The sequence below is a fragment of the Triturus cristatus genome, chromosome 2_1 (genome assembly GCF_964204655.1).
Source record: "Triturus cristatus chromosome 2_1, aTriCri1.1, whole genome shotgun sequence".
Classification (NCBI taxonomy): Eukaryota; Metazoa; Chordata; class Amphibia; order Caudata; family Salamandridae; genus Triturus; species Triturus cristatus.
In genome coordinates this window covers 502857579-502875005 of record NC_140581.1, presented here as the reverse complement: position 1 = coordinate 502875005, position 17427 = coordinate 502857579, and the positions used below count along the sequence as shown (strand labels likewise).

At 47.0% G+C, this 17427-nt stretch overlaps 1 protein-coding gene across 6 annotated transcripts in view; it reads right to left on the bottom strand.

Moving 5' to 3' along the window:
• LOC146865554 (baculoviral IAP repeat-containing protein 1-like) overlaps positions 1 to 17427 on the bottom strand; it is a 1189967-nt gene that overhangs the window by 829535 nt on the left and 343005 nt on the right. For all 6 annotated transcript variants that reach the window (XM_085632369.1, XM_085632370.1, XM_085632371.1 and 3 more), the window contains one exon: positions 261 to 360. In XM_085632369.1, the coding sequence (XP_085488495.1) occupies positions 261 to 360 (100 nt within the window). The remainder of the gene's footprint in view (positions 1 to 260; positions 361 to 17427) is intronic.

Genomic DNA, 17427 nt, shown 5'->3' with positions numbered 1-17427 from the left:
TGAAAACTGTCTTTACATTTCATCTTTCTTAAGTACAGCCCTACATAGTGCATTAGCTGTCACGATTCTGCCCTTGGGTTCTTAATCAATAAAGACATCATTTGGCCTACAAACTCATTGAAAGCTTTTTCTAAATTTACAGAGGTACAATTAGATTTAGAAAGAATGGACAGGCATAAAATACAGAGATCAAATAGAGAAAACAAATAAAAAATATATATATTAATCATTGTCTGTTGGTACTGGATTTATTTACTTACTCTGGAAACCATTTTGCATGCTCCTTCCAGGGGCTATCACCTTCCATCCAGTTCCCCAAGCAGCCGCCACAGGAGAAGCACTCCACCGTATCCCGTTTACCTGCACAGTTGAGAATATGCAAACATTAATTGCTACGGTCGTCAAGAATTGTACTGCGGAGTATGTCTGAGAGCAGTGAAAAGGCACCTTTTAAAATGTAGATGTTACTCACCATAGTTCCGGCTGTACAGCCAGACCAACAGCACCCATTCCTGTACACGGATGGAGCATTCTTCCCTAAACGGCAGGTGCACACCCATTTTGAGTAGAGAAACATACTCCTGCTCAGATGGAATGCACACACAGTAGACATGCACTGTGTTGGAGAGGTCATTTAGCATCCTCCTCTCATCCACAGCAACACTAAAGCTCTTTTCTGACAATAGGAGGCCAAATCAAACAGGAAGGAGTACCTTAACTGCAGAGACAATGAGGCCCAAGTCTCCTTGAAATCAAAGGAATGTGAAGTATCCCAAATCTCACACACCTCACAAACTGATGCTTATTCTGATGACCTTGGGATTGATGTTTACAAACACCTCTCACTTTGCAGTCAGAGAAAGAAAAGTAAAGTGAACTATGTAACCATCTCGCTGGGGTACACGGAGTGTGAAAGCAAAGGCTGTAGGATTTCATTTTTGTAGCTCACAGCAGAATGCGGATACCTATGAATGAACTGCACACATTTAGCAGTTGGAAGAGCAGGAACAAGGCACATTTTTTGTGGTTCTGAAGTGTGATGGAAACAAACATTTTATTGGGATCGAAACAAATCAAGACACTGTACATGGTGATGCACAAATGATAAATATTCACCGAAACCTGATTTCCACACATTATTTGTGTGCAGTGTGGTTTTACGGTGAAACTGTATCTCTGCAGATTTGGTTGCTATTTCGATTGAAAGCGTGCTGTCTTGAGATGGCAGTGCGCTACCACACGATGCTTTAGTTGCCTTAAAAAATTGCCTGACTCATGTCCACTGAAGCTAGCTAGGTCACAAAAGTTTGTCATTCTAAAAATTGGGTGTGGTTCTAAAAAGTTTGGGAAGCACTGCTTTAGGGTGTTGTCTCACTCTTGTTTAGGGTGACCAGACGTCCCGGTTTTACCCGGACGGTCCCCGTTTTTAGAGAAGTGTCCCCGTGTCCCGACACTTCTTTCCAAGTGAGTCAAATGTCCCCGTTTTAGAACAGTGTCCGGTTTAAACACAGATATGTCCCGGTTTTTTACTGTTCCGCGCGCATGCTCTGTTTTCACTGCGTGTGACTTCACTGTGGTGAGCGCCAGAGGCGCAACTAGAGCCAAATTTCGGGGGGGGCTAAGCAAAAATGTCGGGGGGGGGCTGAATCTTTAAACAGTAGGCAGAGTGGCGCTGATTTCGGGGGTGGGGGGGCTGAATCTAGGCAGAGTGGAGCTGCAGGGGCTCTTAGAAGGGGTGAAACAACAGCGAGGCCTCATTAAATGCAAATGGTCTTTTTAAAGACCTGTGAAGTGCTCTGGCATGCCCGGGAAGCGGTCTCATCCCGGGCTGCCACACACGAGGGGGGGGCGGGGGGGCTGAAGCCCTTTGAGTTCAATGGGTGTTGCGCGCCTGGTGAGCGCTGTAGCAGGAAGGGAAATCCTTTGAAGAGAGACATTTTCTCTCGGGATTTCCCTTCTCTTTGTTCACGCAGCGCAACCTATGTCATCATGACGTGGCAGCCATCGGTCATTGCCTCCATCAGTCTGGTCTGACACCTTATCAAGAGAACACCTTCAGTCCTGAAGTGATCTTTGTTGCTCAAAAAGTTTGGTGCATGCCCGCCATGTTTCTGATGACCGCGCTCCAAACATATTTGTTTATTCGAAACAAACTTCTAAAGTGGAAGATTATTCTAAACAATACAAAAATGCCCCCACACCCTGAGTGTTTTATATCTTGGTGTTGGGTATGATTATTTGTTTTTCTGTTTGTGACCACCAGTTTCTATTGGGCAGTGATGGACGGAAAGAAGGGCACATCATATTGTTCACTCGAAATAATTGAGACCGTCTGATGCCTTTACTCTAACTGCCCATACTCTGCTGGGCGGTCGAAGTTAAATTTCCGTGAGCAGAGCCTGAAGGGGCAATGCCGTTGGAGCGCAGGCAGCCTACCCTAATCAAAATAGAGTGGGCAAGCAGAGGGTTTTGCAGACAAGGTAGTCAGTCAAGTTTCTGATGAAGTACCCTAACCGCAGGACTCTGAATTAGGCCCCTCATGATCTTCCAAGATGTATAATTGCAAGTCTGATGACAATCTCTGTCATTATGTAGCCCACATGAGGTATGACAAAAACTAATATCGTCTGTAATGCTTCATCTAGGTCTGCGGAGGGAGCTGTCCTTGTAGTCCTTTTTCTATGTCTATGACAGCTGTCAAATAGTCCTACTTTTATGTCGATGGTTACGGCAAACCTTAGTCCTACTTCTATGTCTATGACCTGTCCCCGTTTTTTGTTTCGAGAATCTGGTCACCCTACTCTTGTTACAACAGGACCTTTATGCAAAGTATGAAATGCCAACTATCCCATGTTCCTTTTAGGGACACGAGTGATATGGCAGTGCTAATCACTACCCCCCCCCCCCCCCTCACCCCCCTCGCTGGCATGTATAAACTAATCTGTTCAAGGCAAGGATCAGTTCCTTAACTAGGAGTGAGGGAAGTTTCCAGTAATAGTGAAAGTTGCAAATGGCTGGGACGAACTTATTGACTTAAGCAGAGTATGACCTGACACGTACTCGCGTGTGTGTGTTTTTTTTTTATTTGTGTGACATTTTCTGGGTAGCTTTCAGAGGTTTTGTCCATACACGTGTTAGTTTTTGAGCACAGTTTACTGCCAGGACATTTCCCTCTCCAGATATTCTCTGTCGAGTATCGGATTTGCTTCAGACAGAGTAAAGTTTCCTCAAGTTGCCCGCGCTTTTTCTAGTCAGATGAATGTGCATATCTATTAACTAAGGCCCTTTAATTTCCCAACTCAATTTTAAAGATGTACGTTGCTTGGCTGTTTATAAACAGGCCAACTCCTTGTAAAAGTATGAGGTTTTGGACGTCATTTTGTGTTTGGACTTTGAAACCTGATCAGGTTTTTCAACCTGTGTGCTGGCTTTAGGTTTCCCTGATTGAGTAGGATTTGTTTGAACATTTTTTCAAACTTCAGAAGCAAAACTTTCTTCTGAACAGCCTTTGTTATCTTATTTGACAATAAACACACATTCCATGGTCTGCAGAGACTTGTCCGAGGTGCTTAAATTAACAAATGCTTAAGGGGAATAATTTATTGGGACTAAACGTGCACTGGCTTTGTGCAGTGTGGAATGCTTCCAGTAACCCTGGAGGACAGGACGTGTTGCACGTGGATGTCGGTGGGTATTGTACTGCATTGCAACATTTAGTACATACTACCCCTGTGTGGGCTGCGGAGGCTCTTGCCGACAGGGTAGCATGCTACACCTTGTAGAGTGTGTGGTTGAAAATGTGTTTTTGAATTGATCGTATGTGTGAAATGTTTCCATGTCGTCTGTGATGACCATCGAGGTGCAGCTAGCGTGTTATATAGGACGCAGCACTTAGCACTGTGATGAATTAAGTGCAAGAGGCAGATGAACAGTATATGGTTTTCAGTAATCTGGCAGCTTTATGGCCTTTCTAATGATTATAGTTCACTTAGATAGGGTGGTCCGTTCTGGGATGCTTTGTTAAAAGTGTATAATCCTGAGCAGGCAGAGCCTGAAGGAAAAATGGTGGAGAGATCTGTTGAGATAGACTTTGTTAAGATCATCCCATATCGGATTGTCGTTGTAAAGTGTCGAAGCAGGCATCATTTGAAGCTTGTCAGAGGCTCCAGTAGTGGACTAAAATAAAGTCCTCTGTTGGCCAGCGGCATGTGACAGATCTCTTCAGTTATTCCACGCTGGTTGAGTTGGAAAGGGGGGGTTTAATGCTGCAGACTGGTGCATTACTGGGCGATGGATAGGCACACACCAATTTAGTTTTCTGTCCACGTAAGAATGCCAAGTAGTTGTATATTTTGTCATTGATTTTAAATAACACTTATTACCACTGATGAGACATTAAAGCGCTTTACGTTCAGGGCCGGACTGGGAACCAAAACCGTCCCTGGCAAAGTGCTCGGCCCAGGGCTTGGGGGTGCCACCGAGCTCTTTACCAGGGCCGGCTTCCGGACGATTTTGTTACAGGGACGATTTTGCAGCTATGCTGCAAAAATGTCCCTGTAACAAAAACGGCCCCCAGGGGCACAAAACTACAGCCAGTCCAGCCCTGTTTACGCTGGGCAGCCTGCTGCAGAACCCAAAGGTTAGGCTTTTCCCCCCTCAAATGATTGCTGTTTGTAGTTTTTAATACAGTCCTTAATGTGTGCTGGTGGTTTCCAGTGCTCAGCACCGGCACTTATTTGACAGGGCCGGTGCTATACATTTCTTTCATGCGGCAGGGGTGATGAATTACATTTTTCAAAATTGCAAGCACAAGCCTAGGAATCTGTACTTTTCCCCTCGTCATCTGTGCTGCTCTCACGCTCACCCATTCATTAACACCTGCGCCCCTGCCTGGAACACCGGTGACTGGATTTCAAACTTTGACTAAAAATAAAAAAGCAAACGGGCTCTTCAAGAACCGACTTTATTTCTGCAGTTAACGTGCCTTCCTCCTCCCTCGGGAATACACATTGAAAGAAGGCTGGCATCTTCAGGTCCGTTACCTGTCACAGAGGCCTTTAGCATCTCCCCATTGGTTACTAAAGATCTAGGGAGCTGCTAAAGGGAGGATGTTTGCATTTGCTGCATTTGTATGTCATTGGATGCAGAAGGAGAAAAATTATACAAATGACATGTGCCTCACAGCTAAAGCCCCGAGCATGTCACTTTTAAGTGGGAACCAGATTTGCAGTCAGCATTGAAACCATGCATCTACCGGTAAGTACTTTTGGGGCTACTGTATGAGATGAACATATATTACTCAAGGGTTGTCACCAAGTTGAGGCAGCTGGAGTTAAATGTCCTGGGCTGTGCAGTTACCAAAGTGCAGGAAAAATTTAAAACGCTTTTATTATAAACAAGCTTTTGCAATGCAATCGGTCTCGCATTTGTGAAGGTTAGAGCTTTTGGCATTGTAAATGATAATGTGTTTTACATATGTGTTTTGTTTTGGAGCGGTTGTATGTGGGTTAGAATGGAATTTTGTGATTTTAATTGGAATTGTTAGTTGTGGAGATGTGTGTGATGGAATTGTGAGTTGTGTAGTGAGTTGTATTTGTGTAGTGGAATAATGTGGCATAGTGAATAGATAGGGGTGAGAGTTGCACAGAACAGATAGAATGAAGATAGAGAGTGATAGGTAGTTTGTACACGAAGTGGTGAATGAACACCAAATAGAGTATTAGAAAGACAGTGTGAGAAAGAAGTGTAGAGCAAGCCGCAGACACAAAGAGTGTATGACTGTGTACGCAGAAGATACCCTAAGAAGAGGAGGATAGCTGGGTTTGAGGGAAGGGAATCTTGAAAAAGTGCATGAAAGAAAGTATGCTCGAAGACCTAAAGTGAAGCAATATGAGAGAGATGGGAAGAGTGCACATGTGAGAGGTGTGAGAGAGGGACGAGTCAGTGGGGCACCTAGAGGGGAAGGGGGGCGGGGGAGGCGAGAGTTGGACCAGTACACAGATAACTGCATTTGTGACTGCCTGTTAGTAGTCAAATATAGATATATTAGGTGTTTAGTGGGGTGCCTAGAGTATTTGGTCTTGGTGCCATTGCACCTGCTGCACCAGTGAAATCATGATCCTAGTGCCTGAAGATTATGGATAAATCTCAGTGAGAAAATAATGAGTGGAGAAGATTCCTTTCATACTCTCTTTCATACCATCCAGTAGGAGAACACACCAGATTAAATGGCATGTAGATGTTAAAAAAAACCCTCGTCTGGATATAGGGTGTCAATAGACTAGACTGAAGAAATGTGTTTAGCTACTGCACAATAATGCCTGCTTAAGTTTGGTATAACCAGACGTCTTAACATTTTACAGGAATTCACTTTGGACTTCTTCAGAAGGGAACATAATCTGTGTCAACAAGCCTTCATTTAACTTTGGTTGGTTCTGTTTTTTTGTTATGGCCTTAGAAATGCTGACCAAGAGACCATGATATTCAACTTGTCAGTGGGTCTATTAAAAAAATACCCACATAGTTGAAGCTGGCTACCTCCTCTTTCCACCCCTGGACTATAAGTGGAAGCTGCTGGGAATAGATTCCTTTATGAGGACAAACACTGTCTCACCTTTATTTATGAATGTGAAAGCAGCTTCCTGCAGAAATGATATGACCCCACATAACCAGTGCCTTTGCTATGCTCCCATGTATGTACATTACACTATATTTTTGGCCTATTATAAATGTGGGAGAGTTTGTGGTGAGAAGACTGAAAGTAATGACTGCTTTATGGAGAGCTGCAGGGGGCAGGCTAATCGATATAAACATGCTTTTCTTTGGCCCATCTAAATAAGAGGGTGAGCAGCACATCTGTAGTCTAACAGATAAAGATGTGATGAATCCATTATGAAGAGTTTCAGAAAACTACATTTTAGACAGCTAGGGGTTAGTTACAACAACCCATCAGTCCTATGGGCAGGCAGGGGTGGTATACAGATTATTACACTGATTATATGTAGCCTGAAGTTCAATCCTAGACGTGTGCTAAATGTCTGAGTGAGAAAAACACTGAGCCGGTTTGTAAAAAAAAAATCCTGCTTGTGTTCAAAACACATGGGTGCCGATCACGATCCGGTAAAAAAATTCCCCGTGCAACTCGTATCCGGTCTTTTTACCGTACGAATCGTACAAGTGCCGTACGAACTGGCAATCACGATTCGCATGGGAAAAAGACCATACGAATCGCATTGGGAATAATTCCCCACACGTCCTCGGGTCGGAAAAAGTGTCCGACACGTCCTCGTACGATTTACCGTACAAACGTGAAAAGCGAAGTCCGACCGGGGAATCACGATCCGTCCCGGGCGTCCGAATGTACAACCGTATGGTTAAAAGACCGTCCGCACCGAACTCCTATAACAACCATGGAGACGTCCAAACAGGTGCCCGGTACGTGCCGTACCCCCCCCCAGCCCCCGCATGTACGCGCCGTACCCCCCACAGCCCCCGCATGTACGCGCCGTACCCCCGCCAGCCCCCGCATGTACGCGCCGTACCCCCCCAGCCCCCGCATGTACGTGTCGAACCCCCCCGTGTATGTACACCCGAGTACGTGTCGAACTCCCGTGTATGTACACCCGAGTACGTGTCGAACCCCCCCGTGTATGTACACCCGAGTACGTGTCGAACCCCCCCGTGTATGTACACCCGAGTACGCTCGAGTCGTACCCCCACCCGTGTATGTACGGTGCGTACCCCCAGCGGGTGGGGGTACGACTCGAACGTACTCGGGTGTACATACACGGGGGGGTTCGACACGTACTCGGGTGTACATACACGGGGGGTTCGACACGTACTCGGGTGTACATACACGGGTGGGGGTACGACTCGAACGTACTCGGGTGTACATACACGGGGGGGTTCGACACGTACTCGGGTGTACATACACGGGGGGTTCGACACGTACTCGGGTGTACATACACGGGTGGGGGTACGACTCGAACGTACTCGGGTGTACATACACGGGGGGTTCGACACGTACTCGGGTGTACATACACGGGGGGTTCGACACGTACTCGGGTGTACATACACGGGTGGGGGTACGACTCGAACGTACTCGGGTGTACATACACGGGGGGTTCGACACGTACTCGGGTGTACATACACGGGGGGGTTCGACACGTACTCGGGTGTACATACATGGGTGGGGGTACGACTCGAACGTACTCGGGTGTACATACACGGGGGGTTCGACACGTACTCTGGTGTACATACACGGGGGGGTTCGACACGTACTCGGGTGTACATACACGGGTGGGGGTACGACTCGAACGTACTCGGGTGTACATACACGGGGGGTTCGACACGTACTCGGGTGTACATACACGGGGGGTTCGACACGTACATGCGGGGGCTGGGGGGGGTACGGTGCGTACATGCGGGGGCAGGGGGGGGTACGGCGCGTACATGCGGGGGCTGGGGGGGGGTACGGCGTGTACATGCGAGGGCTGGGGGGGGTACGGCGCTTACCGGGCCACCTACTCTGGTCGTTTCGCGCCGGACTTCGCATTTGCGGCACTTTTTGGGTGCCGTGAAAATATTGCCATCCGGACTGCTGTCGGTTCGAATCGTAATTCCTGAGTCGTGAAACGCTGCCTAGAAGCGTACCGACGTCACGTCGCAGCATTCCCGGATCACATTCGTATGCATATTTTCGTCGGTCGGTGTTTTTTACGATTCGTACGGAAATGGTGTTTCCGTGCGAATCGTAATTCCATGTTTGTAATGTTTTACAACCGGGTACGAGTCGGACGGAGAATATGCTCCGTCCGACGGTTCGTACTCGGTTTTTGCCGGATCGTGATCGGCACCATGGTGTTCTGCGGTCCTCCTCCCCAAAACCTGAAGAGCAGACAGGAGTGATTTTTATGGGAAAGCAAGGGGTCAGGGATACAGCACAGATGGGTTGACAGCTGTCTGCTACCAGGATCGAGTTGGTAACATGGGAACTTGGGCAATGCCCGACGGACCGGTGTCCAGTTCCAGCTGTGGCCTGATTTTTTGAGCAGTCTGGGTGGTCGATTTGGGTGGTTTCTGCATTGCTGGGATACAGCCAGTGGCCCAGTGGGTGCCTGAGTGGCCTTTCTGGAGGCAGTTGGGCGTCCATTATCTCCCTTTTATCAACGGGCAGAGGTGTCAGTCCCTTTCTCTCGCTGGGCCGGCCCAATAATATATGCATATTGAGCGGGGCAGGGGGGCTTTGCAGAGTGGCCTCACTTGTTTTCAGGTGTGTTTCACCAGTGTATTTTTTTAACCCCCCCCCCCCTTTTTTAATAAAATTTCGCTGAAGCAGTGTTTTGCGGAAAGACAATATGCAAATGTAGGCCACTTTTTCAGCGTGCCCGGGCCGAATTTTAATCCCAATCCAACCTTATCTGCTACTATTAAATGTTGTAAGAAACCATGGAGAGGAACTGTAGATTTGAAGCCTAGCCACCTCATTTCTCACAGAAATAGTATGCTTTATGTAAGAACGTAATTTCGGACTTATGTGGCTAGTGGGAACACATATGTGAGAGGTTACTTCAACAGTGAGAGAGAAACAATTCATTTCCCACTCAGCCACGTCAAAACATAGAAGCAAGTCCCTTCAAAACACCCCTTCAATATAGTTCAGATAGAAAATGAGCAATACAGATCTTAACAGAGTGGAAACAACAGGCCGCGCTCCATAAAAGTTTCTTGAAGTTGATTAAAGAAGAACTGCGAATAATTCTGAGACTGCAACAATGTAATGGTTTGAACGTGAGGAGAAACTGATACATGCTTAAATCGAACAGTGCTTCTGAACCAGTTGTAATCTGGAGAAACGTTGATCCCTCCCACGATGTCCAAGGAGAGAGGAAGCCAGAGGATCCTGTGAGTAAAGACGTGAATCATCAGACTGCGCAGGGAAAGCCGCCCAATGAACCCCCATGCACTGCAGCCTTGTGATACCAACACACAAATCTTTTGGTTTTTACTCAAAAGCTTACGCGACTTATACAGACAGTTGCAGCGTCATTCTGTGTTCGTCAATAGCCAAAATCTAAATAAATGTGGGAGCGATGAGTTAGGGTGACCGATGGACGCAACGCCGAGGGAGCGTGTGACGGGTGCAAAGAGTGAGAGGGTACAACAGTGCGGGCTCCAAAATGAAACAGGCTTCTTAGAGAAAGTGACAGTAAATCATGTGGAAGAGAATCCCACTACCAGTGGCACCGCTATTTTCCTCACTGCGTCGGTATGGGGAATACAAGCATAATTGCAGAGTCCATATAAGTGATCTGCATTCATCCCAACCAGCTCCGTTTAAAAAAGGGCATACAAAATGTCACCCCCCACTAACACAAGCAGAAAAGAAAGTGAAATAGCTGCTGGCGATGAGCATGACATCATTTAAAAACAGGTATTTGCAAAGCAATAGGTCTCGCAATTGCGAGATTTTCAGCCTTTTGAATTTGAGCAAATTGACAATGCCTTTTATTTATGTGTTTAAAAAACCTGCAATAATAAAAAGCATTGTTATTTAGAATACCAATCGGTCATTGCATTGCAAATGCTTGTTCATTACAAGCCCCCATGCTGTGCTTTCACATTAATAGAGGCCACACCCTTTCGTTAGATGAGCTGTGTCTAAAGAAATGTCCATGGCCGTTATTAAAGTGAAAGTGTGTATGGAGCACTTTTACTAAAAAAAGCATTTGTTTATCAAGTTGACAAACAAATGCTTTTTTTGTAAAAGTGCCACGTGAAAGCGAGCATGGAGTACTGAATGCCTGAATGTTGCAGGAAAGCATGTAGTGCCTGCAGTAGGAGAAACATACTAAAGAAAATAGTTCTTACAGACCTAATAAGAGGTACTGTGTAACAACCGAAGTAAAAGGGCCAGTCCTCATAGGAGTTACAAATGAAGATATGGCGGTACTAAGGAGGGACTAACTGGCCTATTAATGAATCATAAACCAGCATTTATTAAGGACAATGACACAAGCCAATGACAAATATGCGCGGAGAGTGGGCGGGGCTTTAAGTCCAGACTCCAATATAGCATGCCTAGCAGAGCAGCGCATGTACTGCGCAGGCTCAACCTAAAAAATGAATGCATTATTTGCAGCTCTGATCATCACCAGTGCAGCCCTTCGTCACAGGACAACTGTACTAGTACCTACAGACAGACTGTCCGCGATAACATGTACAGTAGTAACCAGGGCTTTAAGTGTGCCGGCTCCTGCCGGGGGTCAGCACTGGCAGTTTTAAAAGGCAGCTGCTGAGGCGGGTCTCTATAAGTCTCTCCATTTTTCCCCTCACCCTCAGGATGGAAAAAATTCTTAACTCTGCAGCAGCACCACCCATCACTGCCTTTGATGTAACTTCAAATAGACTCGTTAGAGTTCTTTCACAGTCATTTCAGAATTCAAGTATTTTCAATATTCTATACAAAGAAGCCATAGTTGTTGCTTATTTATCTTATGCAACTAACAACCATTGGCAAAGCCAATAGTCCTGGCTTGTTATAAGTGTAATGTTACTTGTATTATATATCTGGATGCAATGACAGAAGCAGCAAATCACCAGTCAGGTGGCACACTGTGCTGCTAAGCACCCATCTTTAGCTCAGGTGTTTTAAGCCACGCCCTAATTACATCGGCCTCGCCTCTTTGAGAGACACCCGCCACACCCAGTTTTTTCATTCCACTTAAAGCCCTGGTAGTAACTGTAGAATATAGGTATATAAATCGAAAGGTGCAACTACAAGAAGCAGCAATCTTAGAGCTGTAGATTGAAGAAATCGGCGACAGGCGTAAAATCACCCTCACAAAACCGAGCGTGATGCTGAGCTCTCACATTTCCCCAGTCTGTGAGTGACACGCTCATCTAGCCCAGGTTTCTAACTTTGCATTCTGGATCTTGTAGTCCTGATTTTATAATAACATAAAACAAGACTACAAGTCCCAGAAAGCATAGACAGAGCACGGGAAAGACCTTCACGTATGTTCCAGGAAAAAGCAGCAGATAACAGCTAATGCTATGCCACACTTCCTTTCCCCAGCAATGCAGCTCACCACTTCCCAGAAGAACACCCCAACAACATTGATAGGGATGGCGAGATCAGCAACTCCCGAGTCGAACGCCAACCCCTCTGCCCTTGAGGATTTCCATAAAAATAAAAAATAATAGGCTTGCACTTGTGTTTTTTGATGAAATGCAGAGCACGGCCGTCCCTGGCGTGGAGTGTCTCGATAGCCCTGGTGAGCTCTGCGGCAGCGAAGGGTCAGCCATACTTTTTTAGCTCTGAAAAGTTAAAATTTTTCTATCAGTTTGAAGGTCGAGTGTGTACTATCCTACGATTTCAGTTTTTGCACCTGCATTGTATTTTTATGAAGCTTTAGTCACATGATACATGTATGAAAATATAAATGTGCATTTTATACAAATGTGCCTCAGCTTTTATGCTCACAGGGTGCCGTGCTTTGAAATTTTAGAATATACAAACTCTCATTGTTCTTATTGACTGTTAAGGCTTTGCAGAGAACCTCGAATTTGTTGCTTGGACAGGTTGCAAAATGTTTTTGGGTGTGTATCAGTCCCCGGATTAGTAAATTAGTAGTGTGATTGGAATCCACAGTGTAGACCAGAAGGTTCGAGAGAAGGGGGCGATACAAAGGGGTTTCTTGAACCCCAGCACTGATCCTAGTGAATAAAGGCGTGAGTGAAAGAGGGATTCTGTCGCAGCCACACTTGAACATTAATGAGTCCTGACAGGTTGTGACCGGCGAATTTCAAAAGTAAGGAGGACAACCGCCAGGCGTGCAAGATACTCTGGTCACAAGAACATACAGGAAGAAGATGTTACTCCTACCCACCCACCCCTCCTCATCCATGAGATAAGCTGTGGAACAAGGCTGGCAGGCCTCTTTATATCTTCCCGGTTGTGAATGAGGTATTAGTAAGAAAAATGGGGGCAAAGAAGTCAAAACAAGAACAAGCCCTAGCTAAAGTTATCACCAGTTTGGCAAAAGCATGTGCAAGTATATTAAATAGTGGTACGGGCTCACAAGGATGGGAAGAAGTACTTTCCAGAGGAATGTACACTTTCTCTATAGTGTGTAAATAATCTCTGGAAAGGATTAAAAAACCTAAGAGTAAGCAGACACTAACCAAAGGCCCCTCTCTCAAAATTGATATAAGGAAGCCAACAAACGCAAATATTAGTCTCAGTTGTAGGGTATGTCAGAGTCCCAGGAGAGACTCAAATAAAAAATTACCAATTGAACCCATTGCTGGAAGTGCTGGTGCTCCACCCACTGGCCCCCAACATGGATCCATTGGAAGAGGCAGCAGAAGTGCTTCCACTACCACCCCAATTGTTTTGCATTGCACCCTCTCCCAGAGGGGAGATTGGCCGTTTTTAGGCTGATCTGCCCTCTGAGAATGAGGGGGGTGGAAGCCCACTAGACCACCAGAGCTTGTTTTGTTGTAGTGGGAGCAACCCCTTTGGCAAGGGTCGCTCCCCTTGGCGGGACTTTCTTTTGTATTCCACTCCTCAGAGAGCAGATCAGCCATTTTAGGGCATATCTGCCCAACAGGGAGCGAAATCCACTAGGTACCAGGGATAATAGTGCAATTCAGGGAGTGTGGTTAAGGGTCACTCCCTTTTATTTTGGGCACATATTTCGGCTATTTCTGTCCCCCTTGGTGGCAGATCGGTGATATTTTTAGCCCCATCTGCCCGAAGGGGATCAGAAAACCACTAGACACCAGTAAAAGTTGCTGTGTATGTGTGAACTGATGGTCTGCGTGTACTGGCTTTGGCTGGCTGTGTGTGTACTGGCATTTTGCTGGCAGTGTCTGAACTTGAACTTGAGGTGGTGGTGTGTGTGCTGGTGCTTGACTGGTGGTGTGTGTGGACTGGTGTTTAGCTTATGGTGTGTTTGAACTGGGGATTTTGCTGGCAGTGTGTGTCGACTGGCTTTAGGCTGACGATGTGTGTTGACTGGCGATGTGTGTGGCTGGCATTTGGATGGTGATAGGCAGACTTCATAGTGTTTTATAAAGTTAACTGTTTTATTTCTTGTCAGATGAAGCCAAAATCAGTGCTGAGGAAGTGCCTCTTTTAGAGGACGACACTGATATACCAATAGTGCAGCAAGAGGCATATGAATGGCAGCCTTGGGCTGAAAGGCTTCCCATTTGAAGTGCTGAACTCTGGCTTGCCCTAAACATGGTGCAGCAGGTGTTCCCTGCCTTTAGTGGTGTTGCACGGTGTACAGTTAATACTGAAAACCTTTTATCTATTCATTTCTTTTCAGTTGTCTTTGGGCAATATATTTTTGGATGAGATTATGGGCGATGTATTTTTGGATGAGATTGTTGAACAGAGTAATTTGTATGCTGAACAGTATTTGAGAGACAACAGTGCCAGACTTAAGCCCCACCTAGAGCTACCCAGTGGAATCCCACAAATCTGGTTGAGCTGAAGTTCTGGGGTTTCACTTTTTTGATGGAATTGATAAGGAAACCCTTGCTTGCTTCATACTGGTCTAATAGTTCCTTGATGGCAACACCTATATTTCTTGGAACCATGAGTCGTAATTGGTATTTACTTCTGCTTCGGACACTGCATTTTGTTGATAATGCTTCAGCATTGCCACTGGATCAGCCCGATTGTGACCAGCTCTAAAAGATTCAGCCTGTCCTTAATCATTTTGTAGATCACTTTTCGGGGATCTATGTTCCACGGAAAGAAAAGTGAATGAGTATTTGGTCCTGTTCAAGGGCCATTTGGTTTTTAGGCAGTACATTCCTAGAAAGAGGACACACTGGTTGAATTAAGATGTACATGCTGTCTGAGAGTAGTACTGTATATCTCTATAATTTCAGGATGTACACTGGTGGTGCTACTACTACTACCGTAAAGGCTACCCTAAAGAGTTTGTTTGTAAAAAACTTCAGAAGGGACAGTGCAGTGCCTTACGTAGTGATGAACCTCTAGCTGTAAATTTTAGAATCAATCTTTTTATTAAGTGATACACCTGCAAAATACACAGCTCGACTGCCTACATCCGTGGGCTGGCAGAGCGACACAATATATGCCATACACAGCACCCAGGTCTACAGCCCGGAGGGCGACCCCGCAGAAAGGGTTGAAACACAGGACAGGCCTGTCAGGTATGCGCTCGCAGATCACAAATTTTAAAGGAAGAGTCCAAAACAAAACAAAACATACAAACCCCCGCCCCCGCTCTCCTCCCTCTCCGCATCAGCCTCTACCCATTACCCCGAAACACTACGAGCCGACAATCTTGATCAACGGGGAATCAAACCTCCCCAGCGCCCCTTGCTGGTTCTAGCGGGATAAGCTGAAGAATTTGCAAATATTTAGGGCACGTAACTTCCGGCACCTCCTTGGATAGAAGCCGCAAAAAGGGGGCCCAAAGCTTCACATAATCCGATCCCCTCCCATCGACTCTGAGCGATAGGCGCTCCATCGCCAGCAGATGCCAGAGCCTCCGAATCCAGTCCCGCTGATCTGGCGCAGCCGGAGAGCCCCACCGCGCCAACAGAACGTGCCGCGCTGCCAGCAGCGCCAGGGCCAGCTGCCTGCCCCGCAACGTGCGCAGGGGGAAGCACTTGGGATGCGGGAGACCTAACAACATGTGCACAGGTTCCCGCGGCAGTTTAATTTGAAACGCCTCATCAAGGTCATCCAAGATCGCCGCCCAGTACCGCACCAACTTCGGGCAGCGCCAAAGCAAGTGCACCAGAGTACCAGATTGGCCACACCCCCGCCAGCAAAGACCGGATTGAGTAGGGTCCCAAGAGTGAATGTGCGCCGGAGTATAGTACCAGTATGACGAAACTTTATAAGCAGATTCAGCCCCCGCCGTATCAGACGCCGTATGGTGGACACAATGGAAAACTTGCTCCCACTCCTTGCTCATCAACGGGTGCCCCAGCTCAGTCTTCCAGTGAACCTGCGCCTTCGACCTCTGCTGCGTAGGATGCGCCATTATTAGGGCATAGAGTTCCGAGATGAGCTTCCGATCATCTTTCTTGTAAATCAACCAGCGCTCAAAAGCGGTCAAGGGACGGGACATCAAGGCGAAGTTGTGAGGAAGGGACACCCAATGTGTAAGCTGTGCATGGTGATAGGCGTCGGTGGGCGGTAGGTCAAAATAGTCTTTGCGCAGTTGGGCGAACGGGATCACGCCATCCGGCTCCAACAGGGAACCCACTCTCTTACAGCCTTCCTCACACCAACGCTGAAAAACAGGTGACGCGCAACCCAGCGGAAAATCGGGGTTGTCCACAATAGGCGTCATAGGGGAGGGGAATGTGGTCCACCCCCGAGCACCCACTAGTTGATCCCACGCCTTAGTCGGAGAAGTCACCGGAGAGGAGTAAAGACCCCAGGCCCTGTGCTTCCGCAGAAGCCAGAGCTCGCGCCAGATATTACAGCCCGCTACCATCTGATCCATAAAAAGCCAATGCTTGCTAGAGGAAGACCGATTCCACTCCGTGATATATCGGAGGCAAGAGGCCTGGTAATACGCCCTCAACAGCGGAAAACCCAACCCACCGGCAGCCTTCGGCGCAGTAGCGAGCGATAAGGCGAACCTTGGCCTCTTATTGTGCCATAAAAACTTATTAAGCAGATCCTGCAGCTTGTGGATGGTACCTGGAGGCGGCTGTGCGGGAAGCATCTGAAACAAGTATAGGACCCTTGGCAACACCGTCATCTTGACCGCCGCGAGTCGCCCATACCAGGCCAGGCCAAGGCGAGACCAGTCAGCGAGCGCTTTAGTGGTGTGCTCCACCAATAATTTATAATTAAGATGAGCGGTTTTGACAATTGATGAGGCCAAGAGAATCCCCAGGTAGGAGATATCAGAGTGCGCCCACTGGAAGGCAAAGTCTCTCCGCAAAACACCGACTTCCTCTTCAGGGATAGAAAGGTTAAGCACCATCGATTTTGAAAAATTTACTTTAAATCCTGCAACCGATCCAAAGTCGCGGAGTTCTCGCATCAAGCACCGCAAAGAGGTGCGTGGTGGGGTAAGAGAGAGAATAACATCGTCCGCGTAAAGACTGATTTTGTGAATGTCAGCGCCGAATTTAAGGCCCTCGACATCCGCATTCGACCGTATGCGCTGGGCAAAGGGCTCCATATAGAGCGCGAATAACAGCGGAGACAGGGGGCACCCCTTCCTCGTCCCTCTAGTGATGGGAAAGGGACCGGCACCCATTCACCCTCACTGATGACTTAGGGGCGACATAGAGACAGTGCACCCAGCGAAGGAAATGCTGCTTGAAGCCAAAAGTACGCAGGACCGCGACCATGTAGTCCCAGTCCACCCGGTCAAAGGCCTTCTTGGCGTCAATGGAAAGGAGACAAGCTTG